Here is a 15416-nt window from a genome sequence, read left to right as displayed (position 1 = left end):
TATTCTTGTAATTTAGGCTTGGTTGTACAAGAATCGGTTGCCATTCTATTTTCAGGAATCAAAATAAATTCAATTCGTAAATATAGAGTAACACAAGACGCACTAGCTCGTAAAGCCAAATATATTTCACTTTCCTTAGCTAACAAAAATATTAAATAAAAAATACCACGTTATAAATTCCCCCGCAGCTTTCACTAAGAAAAACAAGGAAACTCAACATAAATAAGGGGGAAACACTTTCTTAACAATATATCAGGCGTACGTCTATTAGGTACGTCGTCAAAACATAACACTTTTAAAGACAGATCCTGTAAACACACAAACACAAAGGCCATACATGAGAAAGCTATTTGTTACGTCCGAGTGTTTGATAAAAGCGTTGCAAATAAATATTTTCCTAGCCATCGACGGGTTCTTTGCATAAATTTCAGTTATGGTAAGACATTTGTCAATGGATAATGCGGTGGAAGCGATATTCATGGTTCCGAGCGGCCGTATATCGGCGCGTGCATACATCTCGCGCAGAATGCCGACTCCTCGATAAATATGATCTACGACTGCTCTAAGACTGTGTGATCCTTTTGCTGGTACAGATACCGCCAATTATTGGCCCTTAATACGTTCTGTATGATAATATAAATCTCCATATTTCGGTAAACACGTTTGAAGTTCGCGAAATTGTTTTTTGATGTGATTATGTCTTTACGCTTCTGTTTGGGGGAAATAATCACCGTGAATCATGTAAATTGAATTACGCAGATGAAAGGAATGTTCAAAAATATGCTCTTATATTTGCAATCTGTATCAACAGGCCTGAAAAATATCGCCTGTTTAAATTTGTAAAATTGTGCAGTCGTGTAATAAACCAAATCATTATTTTTGCCAATTTGACATTGATATAGGCTTTTATTTGAACAGTTTTCAACATTATTGACTGATGCCTAACTAGCCATAGGAATGCCTAGCCAAAATATCGAATAAACAAGACCAAAAGTCTGTGTAAATTGAAAATAAAGAGCAGAAAAACGCGAATCATTTTCAACAGGCGCCTAATTTAGGAAGGACGTTAATCCCGGATTATATAGACACTGAGATTTGTGAAATAATGAGATCCACCGCTGTGGGACGCGTGTCGCTGGCTCAGTGGAAGAATGTCTTATGTCATCTGCTGGTCCGTGCACATAAGCCTTTGATCGACGGGCAGGCTTTACGCAGCGTTACTGGCTGTCGGTTTTAAGGTAGGATCGCTACAAAACCGCAGTTTGGAAAACTGACCAGGCTTCGAGCGTTTGCATTGTTCACCGGGACTTTCGCTTTTATCAAAGGATCGCCTCCGGTACATTCATGGACCTGCCGAAAATTCAATGCTGAACCTTAGATTTTTTAAGAGTATGCAAACATCATAACACCGCACTATCATTATTTACTATCAGTTTAATCGCCTCATTTTGTACTTATACCGTAACCTCTTAATATAGTTTTAAGCCAGACTACGCACCTATAACTACTCATAACCGACACCAACACCGGGATATCCCCAAATACTCCTAAATTACCGGGCAGGCTGAGCCATAAGCACTGCAACGTGTTCACGACGCGGCGAGGCAGACCCGGGCGGAAATTGCGTATTAGGGAGCATCGACTGTTAGCAGTAACGAGTGATCTTGCAGGACACTCTGATGGTCGCCAGGGATCGTCGAGTAATTAACGAAGGTAAGGTTAGTGATTTAGATTATGTCGTCTATCTAAGGGTGGCAGAGTTACAAGTTTTGTTGGAGCCTGGATTGTGTTTATTAACAAGCAGATCTCATTTTTACTATGGATGATATAATGATGATAACTGTAGAAATATCTGATAGTTTCCTACGAAAAACACTACCTAAATCAGTTTTGCTTTTGAAATGTGTGGATAATAAAATAACATAGTAACTTTTACATTGTGCTGAAAACAGATCTCAGCATCCTAGAAGTTAAAATCTGAAATGTTGTTCAATGTTTACTTTTTGACCACCGATACGAATAGAAATAAATAGCTAAACAGTGGTATTGGCAGCAAGTAGGTCGCCATGTTGGCAGCACTTCACTGCTGGCTTTTTGTTTGTATCGCTGTGTGTCCGCTCGCGGGACATTAAGTAGTGCACCAGTTGCCATGAATAACGACCATAAATAACCTCACCTGAAACGCTATCCAACATGAAAGAACATATATTTTATTTGCTTCACTTGACGTGTATAGAGGTATTCGCTAAGTTCTTTCAAGTTGCATCTTTCATGCATGAGACATAGTTTCTATTAGATTGGAACCTTGTGAACTAGCAAGAGGAATATTGCGAGCATAAAGGCTATATGAAAGTAGTTTTAAACGATACTGCTTTCATGGTTCTATTTGACCTATAAAAACTATCGAAAATATATTTATAGACCTGACCTTTTAGCAATTTTTTTATCATCGTCGGTTTTGCAAAAACATTTTGAAAATCTTCAAATAACTTTTGCCTCAATGCATATCAAATACTTCTGAACTAGTCGTTCCCTTCCGTCTTGCGTAATATAAGATAAAACTGCACACGTAACATATTTGACGATTGACTTTACATAACAAGTTCTTACTTCAATATCTGAATGCACACACATTGAGCTTACTTGGAAACAAACTCTTCTATATTTCTTAAGAACAGAACTCATATTTTTGGGTACAGTTCGGCAGTTCTCGAGTTATAATGATTGTTTTGTGCCAAACGCAGTGCGGATGACCAAGGACGTTCATATAAAGTGAGTAAGGAAAAGATTTAGTCATATGGTTAGCAAGCCATTCTTGCAGGAAGTGCAGACACTCAATGTATTATGAGGGCATCTATACACTTGTTATATTGCACCTCGTTACTGGGAGTAGGTATAAAAATGTATCTTGTAAGTATGTACTTTGTATGTTGACAACATTTACAATGATATACCCTTGATGAAGTTAACTGATTTTCCGAATCTTGAAATTTTTATTTCCATTAAAAAAGTTCTTCGTTACAGCCAATAATGTGGCAAATATTAGGATGTTTCATAACAGCAACAAAAAACTAAATTACCGAAGACCCCGTCTCCAATATCAGTTCACACAGTGTCTAAAGAAAACAGCGGAGTATCACAAGACAATTTCTAATTAAACTTGTTGAGCAAGTATTCAGCTGAAACTCGGGCGTCCAATTATAACGGCATAACATGTTGAACATTGTGTAACACACGAACACTCGGTAACGTAATAGCTATCAACTAAGGCACCAGTCATCAACAAACTCTAACTACACGATGTTGACAATCTAAATATACTACCTACTAAGTTTTATCTGGCTTCATTCGTGAACTGAGGGAATAAAGTTGCAACTAAAATAAAAAGTAGGGACACAGAGTCTTCGCAATTGTTACTAGTACCGGTCATAGAACAATATTTTCTGTTACATCTTCAATCCGAATTACAACGAGTCACATGTTTAAATATGGACCTACCAATTTGAAGCGCAACTTTTCATTTTCCCATAAACTTTCTTCACGTTTCACTCAAAAGATATCCAGCCTTACACCACATATTTTCAAATCCTAGCCATTATTCATCTTCCTTCAAAATGACGAGCTTCATAGAAGTTTCCAACTGACTTGCAAGAAACCCTGAAAGGCGGTTCTTAGTAGAACGTGTCTGCTCGTTTTTCTAAGCGTCAATGGCTAAAACGGTGTAGCAATTACTACAGTATGCTATTCATTTAATGCCAAAGTTCGGTCCAGTGATCGGCTACATTAAACTACTTGCAAACTTTTAGACCCTTAATAAGTACGATGTACAATTTGTTAAAATATTGAAGACTATACATATAAGGTACGCATCAGGGAATGCCTATGTCCAGTTGAGGATGCTTATTAAACAAGTTGATGATTACGAGGTTGCTACCAAACTACACGCTACAGCAATTATAATGCGTGCCAAAATTATCAGCTAGACTCGATGTAGAATTCAGTAGAGTTTCCGCGCTCGTGCAAACTGCGATAAAGCTGCACTAAACTATGGATTTCTACATTAGCACGATAATTATCGGCCGATAGATTGGATTTGTAATGACTTATTTGTCCTAAAACAGAAATAATTTTGGCAGTGACCTGTGAATTTCAAAGTGTATTTTATGAAGATCCCATATTTCCACTATAATTTTCTATTAAGATGAGAGTATGGGAAGAGGAGTATTTACTCCTACATTCCTCTTCATCTCATAATAATATCTTTACGTCGCAGCTGAACTTCAGAGGTCTTCCATTCATTCATTCATTCCATTGTTCGCAATGGGTTTTTGACCCCGGACGTGACATTATATGCAGGCCACAGAAACTTGACGCATTTGAGAATTTGAGCATTTTGACTATGCAGTACTAAGTTATAAAGAACAATCGGACCAACTTAACGATGTCTAGCACCAAGCAGTCGGTGTTTCTAGGAAGCAATTTTCTATACTTATAATTACAAGTGCTAAACAAAAATGCTTACTAAATAAGCAATCTTACATTATAACACTTTAACACCGAATAGAGCTAAGTTAACCGCGACACGGAGTAATACGGCAGTGTAAACCGACGCAGCAGACGAGGTTCAATGTCAAGCGCGCCGCCTGTGAGCGCGGCACACATCAATCGCGCAGAGCCTGGGGGGGGGGGACGCGTCCTCCGTGAAATGCATCCGCTTGCCGCACAAAGCGCATCCACCGAGCATGACGTATGCAGGACAGAAGGTCTACTGTTTTACGTGAACATTACACATAGTTATAAATTTATGATTTGACAATTTGTAGGAAGCTTGACCAGATCAAGCTTCTACAAGATAGATTTTCAAACCGCATGAATGCCTTTTAGGCATTAAACGGACGGATCGCATCCGGAATACCGTTATACGTTCCAGAACAGGAGTCGCTGATGTGGGCCGAAAGGCGGCAACACTGAAATGGAACTGGGCCGGACACGTCAGCCGTATGCATCCGGTAAGATGGGCCACTATTGTCACCCAGTGGACACCCCAGGATGGACACCGCAGGCGGGGTAGACCCCGGAAGAGATGGCGTGACGAACTGGACGCCTACTGTCGAGACTGGTGGACTCGATCGAAGGATCGAGAAGTGTGGAAGCGGGATGGGGAGGCCTTTGCCCAGCAGTGGGACATTATAGGCTAGTAATAATAATAATAATAAGCCCCCCCATGGGGCCACCTTGACGTGGTGGGGGGGCTTAGGGAAGGCATGAACGCTTAAAAAAGTCATTAAGAACTAGACGACCCTGTGCCAATTGGTAAACAGGAGGTACCATCAGAAAATATAGTCATAACACCTCGGCTAACCCTTCCCAACTAACGGTCCCAACCTCCCAACTTCCAAACTAACCTTCCCATTCCTTTTACCCTCTCTTCAATGTCTGATAAAATATACCTTCTTACTTACTTTAAAATATGCACTCTGCAGTCACCTTCTCTTTTACCTCTTAACTTTGCTTTTTCTTAAGTTTTAAAGTATTGTTCCTAATATAATTAAATGCGACTACGAAACAGAGTAATAATACCCCAGGCGGGTACCGAAGCTAATCGCGACGGAGAATCCCGCCCCACGGCTTCCAGCCTGGGCTGCCCTTCGTATTCTGGGGGGGGCAACGTATCGCAGCGAGCTGCCCAGTCACAGATTGTTGCAGCTCAACATGATGATGACACGTCATCAACTTCATCAACATCATTATTCCCTTCATTACCATCATCACCACCTTCATATTTACTACGTTCATCACCAACATCCTCATTAATGTCAGTAGATGTTGTGACGGAGGCCACATTGGCCGAAAATCCTTCACCCACTGCTGTCCTAACCAGTACGCGCAAAAAATGGAGTGAAGAAATGAATACTTTCATTTGGCGTACATACCTCACCATCACAAAACTAGAAACCGACACAAATTCATACCTCACACAATTACATCAACAGTTTATTGACAAATTCCCACACATGGATGTCTCCAAACAAAGAATTGGAGACCAACGCAGAGCAATAGTTAACAAAAAGTTGCTATCGCCCACAACACTTAATACTATTAGATCCAAAGTAAGCAAAGATTTACAGACAAACACTAGTTACACACAAAATCAGACAGCAGTTCAACCAAATATAACACAAATTAACTCAACTTCACAAACACTTCCCAAGAGCAGAATGAAATGGTCAAATGAGCTCAATGAGACTCTAATAACATGTTATTATATTACCACAAATATGGAAACAGACATGACCATGTGGCGGAAAAAGCTCAGAGATATGTTTATAGAAAGGTACCCAGAATTGTCACACTTATCTGAGCAACGGATATCAGATCAAAAAAGGGTAATAATTAATAATAAAATGATCAAAGAATCACGCCTTTTAGAAATTAAAAATCATGCCCTTCACCAATTAGATGCTTAAAGAGAACCGCAAAATCTTCCTATAGAAACAGTTATTGAAAATACGCCTAGACTATCAACAAATGCATTTGAACAAAACCCACGGACACAAGACACAGAAGTAGGAACAGACAACAATTTCTTAAATAGTATCGACTCAGATGCACTAACACATATCCCAGTAAACATACAAAACATTCCACACAATGAAACGGACACAGAAGCAATTAGGGAAATAGAAGAAACCTTTAATTTAGCACTACAACACTACACAAATATTCATCCGACAAAAAGAGATTACATACCCAAACAAAAATCATCAAGAAAGTTAGTCCAAATAGTTAATCATATCAACGAACACATTTTACCTAAACATACAAGCAAAGACACAGAGTTTGACCAACTACAGACTATCATTTACAGTGCAGCTTGGACAGCTGCAAAAACTAATGGCAGTAGACTTTCATTAAACGCTTCTGGTGATACAAGTACCTCACGACACAAAATCCGCAAACCTAAGTGGCAAAGGAGATTAGAAACCAGAGCTACAGACCTAAGGGCTAAAATTGGTAGGCTAACAGCATATATGCAGGGTCATAGGAGTAGGAAACTTAATGAAAAAGTGAATCATATACTAGAAAACTATAAAATACATTCGATCCATGAAGAACCAAACACAGAACTTGTACACTTCCTAGATACACTCAAACAGAAGCTTACACTTATAACTAGTAGATTAAATAGGTATATTAAATGCACATTGCGCAAAAGTCAAAATAATAAGTTCAGAAATAACGAGAAGCAGTTTTACAGATCATTAAAACAATCAACCACAAATCAAGCGAGCAATGAAAATAACACAAACATCTCTTTGCCTGGGATGGATGAATTTCATCAATTCTGGGCAGGGATATGGGAGAGGCCTATAAGCCATAACAGTCAAGCCGAGTGGATTAAATCAGAAAGAGAAAGTCATAAAGACATTGAAGAAATGTCGTTCGAACATATTGCAATAGATACTTTTCACGACGTCCTTAGCAAATTACATAATTGGAAAGCACCAGGTTCAGACTATATACACAATTTCTGGTACAAGAAATTTACACACATTCACCCGTATCTCTACAACTACATAAACAGCTTTATTAAAAACCCTCACACAATACCTACCTACATAGCAGAAGGACTGACATATATGATACCGAAAGACACCAATGACAGCAGTAATCCAGCCAAATACAGACCTATCACTTGCCTCCAGACTATATACAAAATTATTACCTCTTGTATTACCCATATAGTTTATAAACACCTTGAAACAAATTCAATATTATCAGAAGAGCAGAAAGGGTGCCGAAAGCTTAGCCAAGGTTGCAAGGAGCAGCTGACAATAGACTCGGTCATACTCCAACATGTAAATCGCCAGAAAAAAGATCTGTTTACGATGTATATCGATTACAAAAAAGCATACGACTCGGTGCCACATACGTGGTTACTCGAAGTCCTAGAAATATACAAAATAAACCCACAAATAGTATCATTTTTGAGCAGCATCATAACTCAATGGACAACACGTTTACATATAACAACACCCGCCGGTAGCACTGAAACTGAACCCATTAGGATACAGCGAGGCATATTTCAGGGAGACGCATTCAGCCCCTTATGGTTCTGCTTAGCGTTAAACCCGCTATCAAAAACATTAAATACAAGTGCACCAGGATTTGAACTGATTCTAGGCGATGATACTCGTGACACACACAAAATAAATCATCTGCTATACATGGATGACATTAAACTATACGCTTCCTCACAGGAGGACTTACACACACTAGCCGATATCACAGACAATTTTTCACAAGATATTAAAATGGAATTCGGGATCGACAAGTGTAAAATCAACTCTGTCATGGGAGGCAAAACTTATGAACACACCTACACAACTCAAACAGGCGAGACAATAGATTGCTTAAATGAGCACGAAACTTACAAATATTTAGGATACATTCAGGCTACACAAATAAAACACAAAGAAGTAAAAAATAAACTAACACAACAATTTAAACACAGACTTAAATCAGTACTAAATACTCAACTACATGCCAGAAATACTATTAAAGCAATCAACACCTACGCTATCCCCGTTCTGACCTACTCATTCGGCATTATTAGTTGGACCAAGACCGAACTTAAAAATTTACAGCGCATCATTAACACAACACTAACCAGACACAGAAAACACCATCCTCGCTCCTGCATTCAGAGACTAACGTTGCCAAGAAAAGACGGAGGACGAGGAATAATAGATATTATGAATCTACACAACAAACAAATAACTACACTAAGAACATATTTTAACACAAAAACTACACACTCTACTCTACATAAAGCTATAGTTTTCAATGACCACAAACTTACCCCTTTAAATATGCACGACCAAACACCACAAAACAACGAAAGGCAAACAGATAGGCAGACTAAGATGATAGAATGGACTCGGAAGTCACTTCATGGAAGACATCGTCTAGACCTAGACCAAGAGAACGTCGACAAATTAGCGTCGAACGACTGGCTAAGGCTAGGCGATCTATTCCCTGAGACCGAAGGGTTCATGTTGGCAATCCAGGATCAGGTGATAGAAACCCGCAATTATCAAAAGCACATCATGAGAGCCCCCATTCCGACGGATGTTTGCAGAAGGTGTAGCAGTGCATCTGAAACCATCCAGCACATTACAGGTGCATGCAAAGCCATAGTTCAGACAGACTACAAGTATAGACATGACCAGATAGCTAATGTAATCCACCAAAAACTTGCCATTAAGTATAAATTAATTATTTCACCACTTGTACCTTACTATAAATATAACCCCGAAACAGTTCTTGAAAATACCACACATAAGCTTTACTTTGATCGCGCCATCCTCACCGACAAAACAGTTCATTACAATAGGCCAGATATTACTTTAATAGATAAAATTAAAAAAACAGCACAAATTATAGACATTGCAGTCCCAAACACACACAATTTACAAAACACTATAGCAGAAAAACTTTCAAAGTATACAGACCTCAAAATCGAAATAAGTCGAATGTGGAGATTAGGCAATGTTACCGTTATACCTGTAGTACTGTCAACAACAGGCGTCATACCGAAACAATTACATCAGTCTCTAAAAACCTTAGATTTACCACCGAATACCTATCAAACCCTACAGAAAGCTGCCATCTTGAACACTTGCAGAATTGTCAGGAAATTCCTACAGAATGAAACAAGCGATACACGAATAGCAGCATCACACCCAGCACACATACAATCGCACAGACAAAACACACACAACCATACCACATTAAACATACATCCATCCCACAATCAACAAACATAGGCTAGCACTTGGCTTCGGCCCGTGCTAACCTACAACACCCGGTAGATAACTGCCGAGATACAAAAATGTATAACAACAAATAATAATAATGAATTCGTAAGGAAAAATATGATTATAGTCTGTCCAATGATAAATAAACCGGCCAAGTGCGAGTCGGACTCGCGCACCGAGGGTTCCGTACAAATCCTGTATAGATAAAAAGTGAGTCTCACGCCAACCGCAACTTTCCACATAGATAGGTTTTGACTGCCATTGTGGGATCGATAGCAAAGATCAGATATAGTTATGGGAACTCCTTTACAATTTATAACGTAACCTTGTGTTGGAGCTTATTTTATTTTAGGTGATGAGAATGACTAATGGGATCTTTTATTTTTGAGGGATTAATCACCCAACGAGCCCCAGTTTCAGGTTTTTTTCGAAACTGTCGGACGACTTGTAACTGTCGAATTGTAACAACGACTGCTAGAGAGGAGGATTCGGGGCTGCTGGCTTTATGTTTCTAGAGCCTTGACAAAAGTGTAATTCTGTCCCTTTCTTTGTTTTATAAAGTCGGCTTTATTTTATTTTGTAGCATTTTACAAACAAATCCAACTTCAAACATATAAAAAAGCAACAAGAAAACAAAAGCAAGAAAGAAATTAAAAAGATGTTAGGTGCATCGGTCTAGAAGTCGGTGTCTAGAGGATGCATCTATATTTATTTAACCACCGAGATCTAGACCAATGCATATAAACAGTTTTCTTGTTGTTTTTAGAAGTTGTTTTTTTTTTGTAAAAAGTTTTTATTTTTAACTTTTGTGAAAAGTTCTCGTCAATACGAATAATATAAGCCCAAACACGACGTTACTAAATCATACCGTTGAGGAGTTCTCTCGACTTTCTCACGTCTCCATCATCAAGAAAGCTCTAAACCTTCACTGTTTGATAGTATCACCAGACATACATCTGAGAATCAAGTTTTAATCCTATGCATGCCTACAATTTCTGATAGTTGCCCTCGATTTCTCAGGATTTCCATCATCAGATCCTGACCTGATGACAATGGAAATAAACGACGAGTATACTCTTTTACTACAAAGAAATGATTTCTCAAATCCGTCAAACTTGGTCGTTTAAATTCCCCATTGAAATGAGGAAAATATTTGATTTGATTTGATAATATTTTAATATTTTATGTAACTTCAAATTTATCATTTTCGCAATTTTTCCTTTATCTGTACTATATAACGTTGCTTCTTGCCGAATTTCAAGATTCTGAGTTCACGGGAAGTACCTTGTAGGTTTTGATTCCCTAGCGTGTGACGGAAATTCGTCTAAGGTGTCGGTATAACTGCTGTATCTTTTGATCGCGTTAACTTAGAAGTTTGATTTTTTCACTGCCTAAACGGACAATAGACCTAGGTATTTGGTATAAATTTCAATTTGATACCTTTATTCGTTCGTGAGAAATAAGGTAGTAAGTTTCATTTTATTAAAATATTTTTTTTTACATTATATAACAAAAAAATGAGATTTTCGTAATTTTTCCTATATTTGCATCATATGACAATGCTTCATGCCAAATTTCAAGACTCTGAGTTTACGGGAAGTATCCTGTAGGTTTTGATTCCTTTGCGAGTGTCGAAAATTTGTTGAAAATATCGACATAATCGGCTGTATCTTTTGATTGGCTTGGCTTAGAAGTTTGATATTTTCACAGCTTAAAGGGACAATAGACCTGAGTACTTCATGTGAATTTCAGCTTGATACGTCCACGCGTTCTTGAGATAAAGGGTCTTGACAGACAGACAGACAGACAGACAGACAGACAGACAGACAGACAGACAGACAGACGGACAACAAAGTGATCCTATAAGGGTTCCGTTTTTTCCTTTTGAGGTACGGAACCCTAAAAACAACTGCCTACTACTACCTCTGCCACAAAACATTTACGCTAGCAATTGCACTAAAGGTTAGCAAGGAAAATACTCAGCACTTGTTGTACTTAAGATTATTATGATTAGACTATGTAAAGAGACTAAAATGAATGAACCTTCTGCCTCAAATTTTAACGTACCGGATGGACCCTCGTCCGCACCCCTCTCATCTGTGTAATATAATTCTATTTGCAGTTCCCTGTTGTGTGTACGTTACGGAGACTGCACCTTAGGTGTCGGCGCGGCTCACTGCTCGCCACGCGGCTTGCAGTTCAGATTGCATCCTGACGTAGCTCTGTCATATTACCAGTGTCAAAATTAATGGTTAGGTACGCTTTAACTCTGTTTGACCTACTTAGCTATGTTATTTTGTATTTAATGGAATTTTTCATAGATATTCCAGCTCTCTCTCTCTCTATTGTTTTTATGTTTAGAAGTATTATTATGTCTTGTTACTAAAGCTGCTTAAGATTTCAATATGACAAAAGTTGATTTGTTTATTTTGAAACCTTGAAAATAGTAGTTATTGTATCTTATCATTCAATCCAATGATTCGCCAAATATCTCCGCTTTTAACAAGAGGTCAAATATTTACTCGCATTGCGTAACATTCATGATAACGACCACCAATATATATATTTTGGGGCTTATCATAAAATAAATATTTATGAACAAATTGTTCTAGTCGTAACATATTCACATCAGTTTGATACAATCATGGGTCGACTAACTACAGCTGAGAAGCAATTCTACAAAGACAATGGCTACATTGTGCTGAAGAAGGTGCTTTCTGATGAAGAAATGAACGCCATCATCGAGGAGTATGACAAGTTGTTCGCGAGGAAGAACCAGGACAAGATGGAGAGCTCGTGGGTGGGCAGCGATGCTGATGACAGGAAGAACAACTCGGCGCAAACGGTACGTGACTAAGCCAATTGCTAACTTGATGAAATTGGCAATTTGCCGCTGTTTGATAAAATATCGGATGATGGAAACGATAATTATTATTGAAGTTTCACTTATAGAAAATCAATATAGTGGAACACTATATTCTTTACGAACTGTGTGCAGGTGAAAGGCATCCACAACCTGCAGTACCACCACGCGGTGTTCAACTCGTTCCTGTTCAGCCAGCGACTGCTGGACGCGCTGGAGGACGTGATGGAGACTCCCAACATCGTGCTGCATCACACGAAGGCGCACTTCAAGCCGCCGGAGAAGGGCGCTGCCTATCCTATGCATCAGGTGAGCACTGCCCGCACTGCATGTTTAGTTGCCACTAGATTGTAGATGGCAAGCTTACCAATAAGTCAAAATGTTCACTTTTCTTAGATAAATATAATTAGTTTAATGTAGGTAAGCCTATGTTATTGTTTTATGAAGAAACCATTCGTCTAATAGAATCTTGTGGCAAAGTATTTTAGTCTTTGTAGAGTAGGTGCATAACGAATTACGAAAATATTTTTGACTTGTAACACCTTTCAGTTTCACAGTCCAATAAAATAAGCTATGTCGTTAATTCTTACCATTTTTAAGACAGCTTCAACATGCAGGAATTCCTCGGAACATGCATCAATTAGATACTTATAATTTTCATAAACTATCAAGACGCTCTTCCACTTTCATATTTAATTGAAGGAGCTTGCTACTGAAACAATAAATTAAAATTGCAGCCCCTTATTCCCGGCATCCGTAGAATGTTCCAAAATCCATAGTAATTCTGAAGACCCACAACAATCGGTGATTATTTTGTTATTTCCATTTAACATTTTATCTGTACCCAGGACTACCACTACTTCCCATACAAGAATGACTCCATGATAGCTGCCTTCCTGCACCTGGACGCAGCGGGACCTGAAAACGGGGGCCTGTTCGTGTACCCTGGATCCCACAAGCTGGGGCCCCAGGAGGATGTCGGAGCTCAGGAGAGCAATTTCCATTATGTAGACCAGGTATGTTATGTTTTAGTTAGAACTGACAATTTCAAACAATACATCATCGCTTTTTTATCTAAAAAGCATCTACCCACTCCATGCATACTTCAGAATCGACAACGACGAATAGAGACGTCTTTCTCCTGCGCGTTCCTAGGAATTGTACCTAAGATATGCACTTACCTAGTATTCTGAAAATATTGATGTCTTGTGTCTTAACTCATCTTCTAAGTCTTCCATGGAAGATACTTAATTCCATGATGTACAATCCTTCGTCGCATTACAGAGTAAGTTCCCGCTGGAGAAAGCGACGCCAGTGATCGCGGACCGCGGCGACGTGGTGGTGTTCTCGTACCTGCTGGTGCACGGCAGCCCCCCCAACACCTCCACCCGGCCGCGTCGCATGCTGCTGCTGCAAGCCGCCAGCGCCGACGACGAGCCCCTCGGCCCGCAGCCGCTCCGACCCGGCCAGGGCTGGCTGCTCAGGGGCGTCAACGTCAACAGAGATGCCAGCATATCCAAGAGATTTGAAACTGCTGATGTCCTAAACGTACAATAAAATAAAACGATATGCTTAAATAAAACACGAACCGACAAAAGATAAGCTTCTTCACCTGTATAATAAGTTTAAATATTTTTCAGCCTCTACATAGGTAAATATACGTCAGAACAAATATGTTTCTAGTCTTCAGCTACGTTTAAGTGGAAATAAATAACAGAAATAAACGTTTGAATTTAGTTAACAAACATTCCTTTGTTTTGTGCCGCAGCGTAATGAACAAACGTACCAAAGAATATTTAAAAGACCACAGTGAGCAGATAACATGCTAAAAAACCTCGCAGTACAGTTATACAAAAGCAATAATTTGATAGAGTTTATTAGCCACGCAGCGGTTCCCGGCTTGCCAAGAAACGAGGGAACACAACAAAAACTGCATTACCTAACGACTGTTTCTGCAATACATACAATAAACAAAACTGTTGAATTTTTGTTTAGCTTTGATTGGATTTCCTGCAGGCGTGGAATGAAGCCAGCTTTTCAGGCTCATTGATCTTGATTTCGTCCGGCTATTGAGTTCGATTTCACGCTAAGTTATTCGTGTAACACGAGCGCTACCCTCCATTTGTTGAGCGCAGGCTAGGCACACAAACACTTAGCGAAACACTCGCTCCCGAGGGAAGTCGACAGCCGAACAATATATCTGGAACACGCCGAAATGAGCACAAAATATTCTGACAGGATGCGAGCAGTACAATCAGAATCCGTTAGTTACGCATTCTTATCCTCACCAGCGCGACGTGACTGAAGGCCGCCTAATGTGGAGTGTTTCGCAAAAAGCCGCAGGAGGCGGTGCGCGTAATCAGTATTCTATGGGCGGCGGCTGGTAGCTCCTTGTTTTTGTTCATCGCGGCTAATGAGCATTATAGACGTGATGAAACGCTCATGTCTGTCATTGGGCGCTGAACAATGGCCGCGTTAAGTGGACGCTAAGCCGTGAGCGATCGCGCGCATCCCTCACCGCCGCTCGCTCGCATGCTGAATACGTTACGCGCTAGCTTGCATACGTTCCTAGCTTGCTTATGCTGTCAGAACACGTTCTACTCTTTTAATTTTACGTTAAAAAATCTTGAATGTATCACTTCGTTATTCGTTATCGCTTATTAAATAAATAGTAACTAATTTAAGTAAAAATATATTATATCCTGTTCTTATAAATATTAGAAAGACCGAAA

The 15416-nt window shown here is 39.3% G+C and overlaps 1 protein-coding gene across 1 annotated transcript; it reads left to right on the top strand.

The window, feature by feature from the left end:
* Nucleotides 1-12409: 12409 nt before the first annotated feature.
* LOC110372496 (probable alpha-ketoglutarate-dependent hypophosphite dioxygenase) lies at nucleotides 12410-14286 on the top strand. The gene is made up of 4 exons (XM_021329251.3): nucleotides 12410-12666; nucleotides 12820-12993; nucleotides 13533-13700; nucleotides 13969-14286. Exons 1-4 carry the CDS (start codon nucleotides 12466-12468, stop codon nucleotides 14239-14241), a joined length of 816 nt encoding a protein of 271 aa, XP_021184926.3. The 5' UTR covers nucleotides 12410-12465; the 3' UTR covers nucleotides 14242-14286.
* The last annotated feature ends 1130 nt before the right edge of the window (nucleotides 14287-15416 follow it).

Source organism: Helicoverpa armigera, chromosome 20 (genome assembly GCF_030705265.1).
Source record: "Helicoverpa armigera isolate CAAS_96S chromosome 20, ASM3070526v1, whole genome shotgun sequence".
Classification (NCBI taxonomy): Eukaryota; Metazoa; Arthropoda; class Insecta; order Lepidoptera; family Noctuidae; genus Helicoverpa; species Helicoverpa armigera.
Note: the sequence above shows the minus strand (reverse complement) of the source record. Positions and strands in the feature narration are given on the sequence as shown.

Bases quoted from the DNA above. Each gene is read 5' to 3' on its own strand.
- LOC110372496 (XM_021329251.3), top strand. From the start codon at position 12,466: ATGGGTCGACTAACTACAGCTGAGAAGCAATTCTACAAAGACAATGGC. The intron at 12,994-13,532 runs GTGAGCACTGCC...ATCTGTACCCAG, and splicing joins CTGCCTATCCTATGCATCAG to GACTACCACTACTTCCCATA. The intron at 13,701-13,968 runs GTATGTTATGTT...GTCGCATTACAG, and splicing joins ATTTCCATTATGTAGACCAG to AGTAAGTTCCCGCTGGAGAA.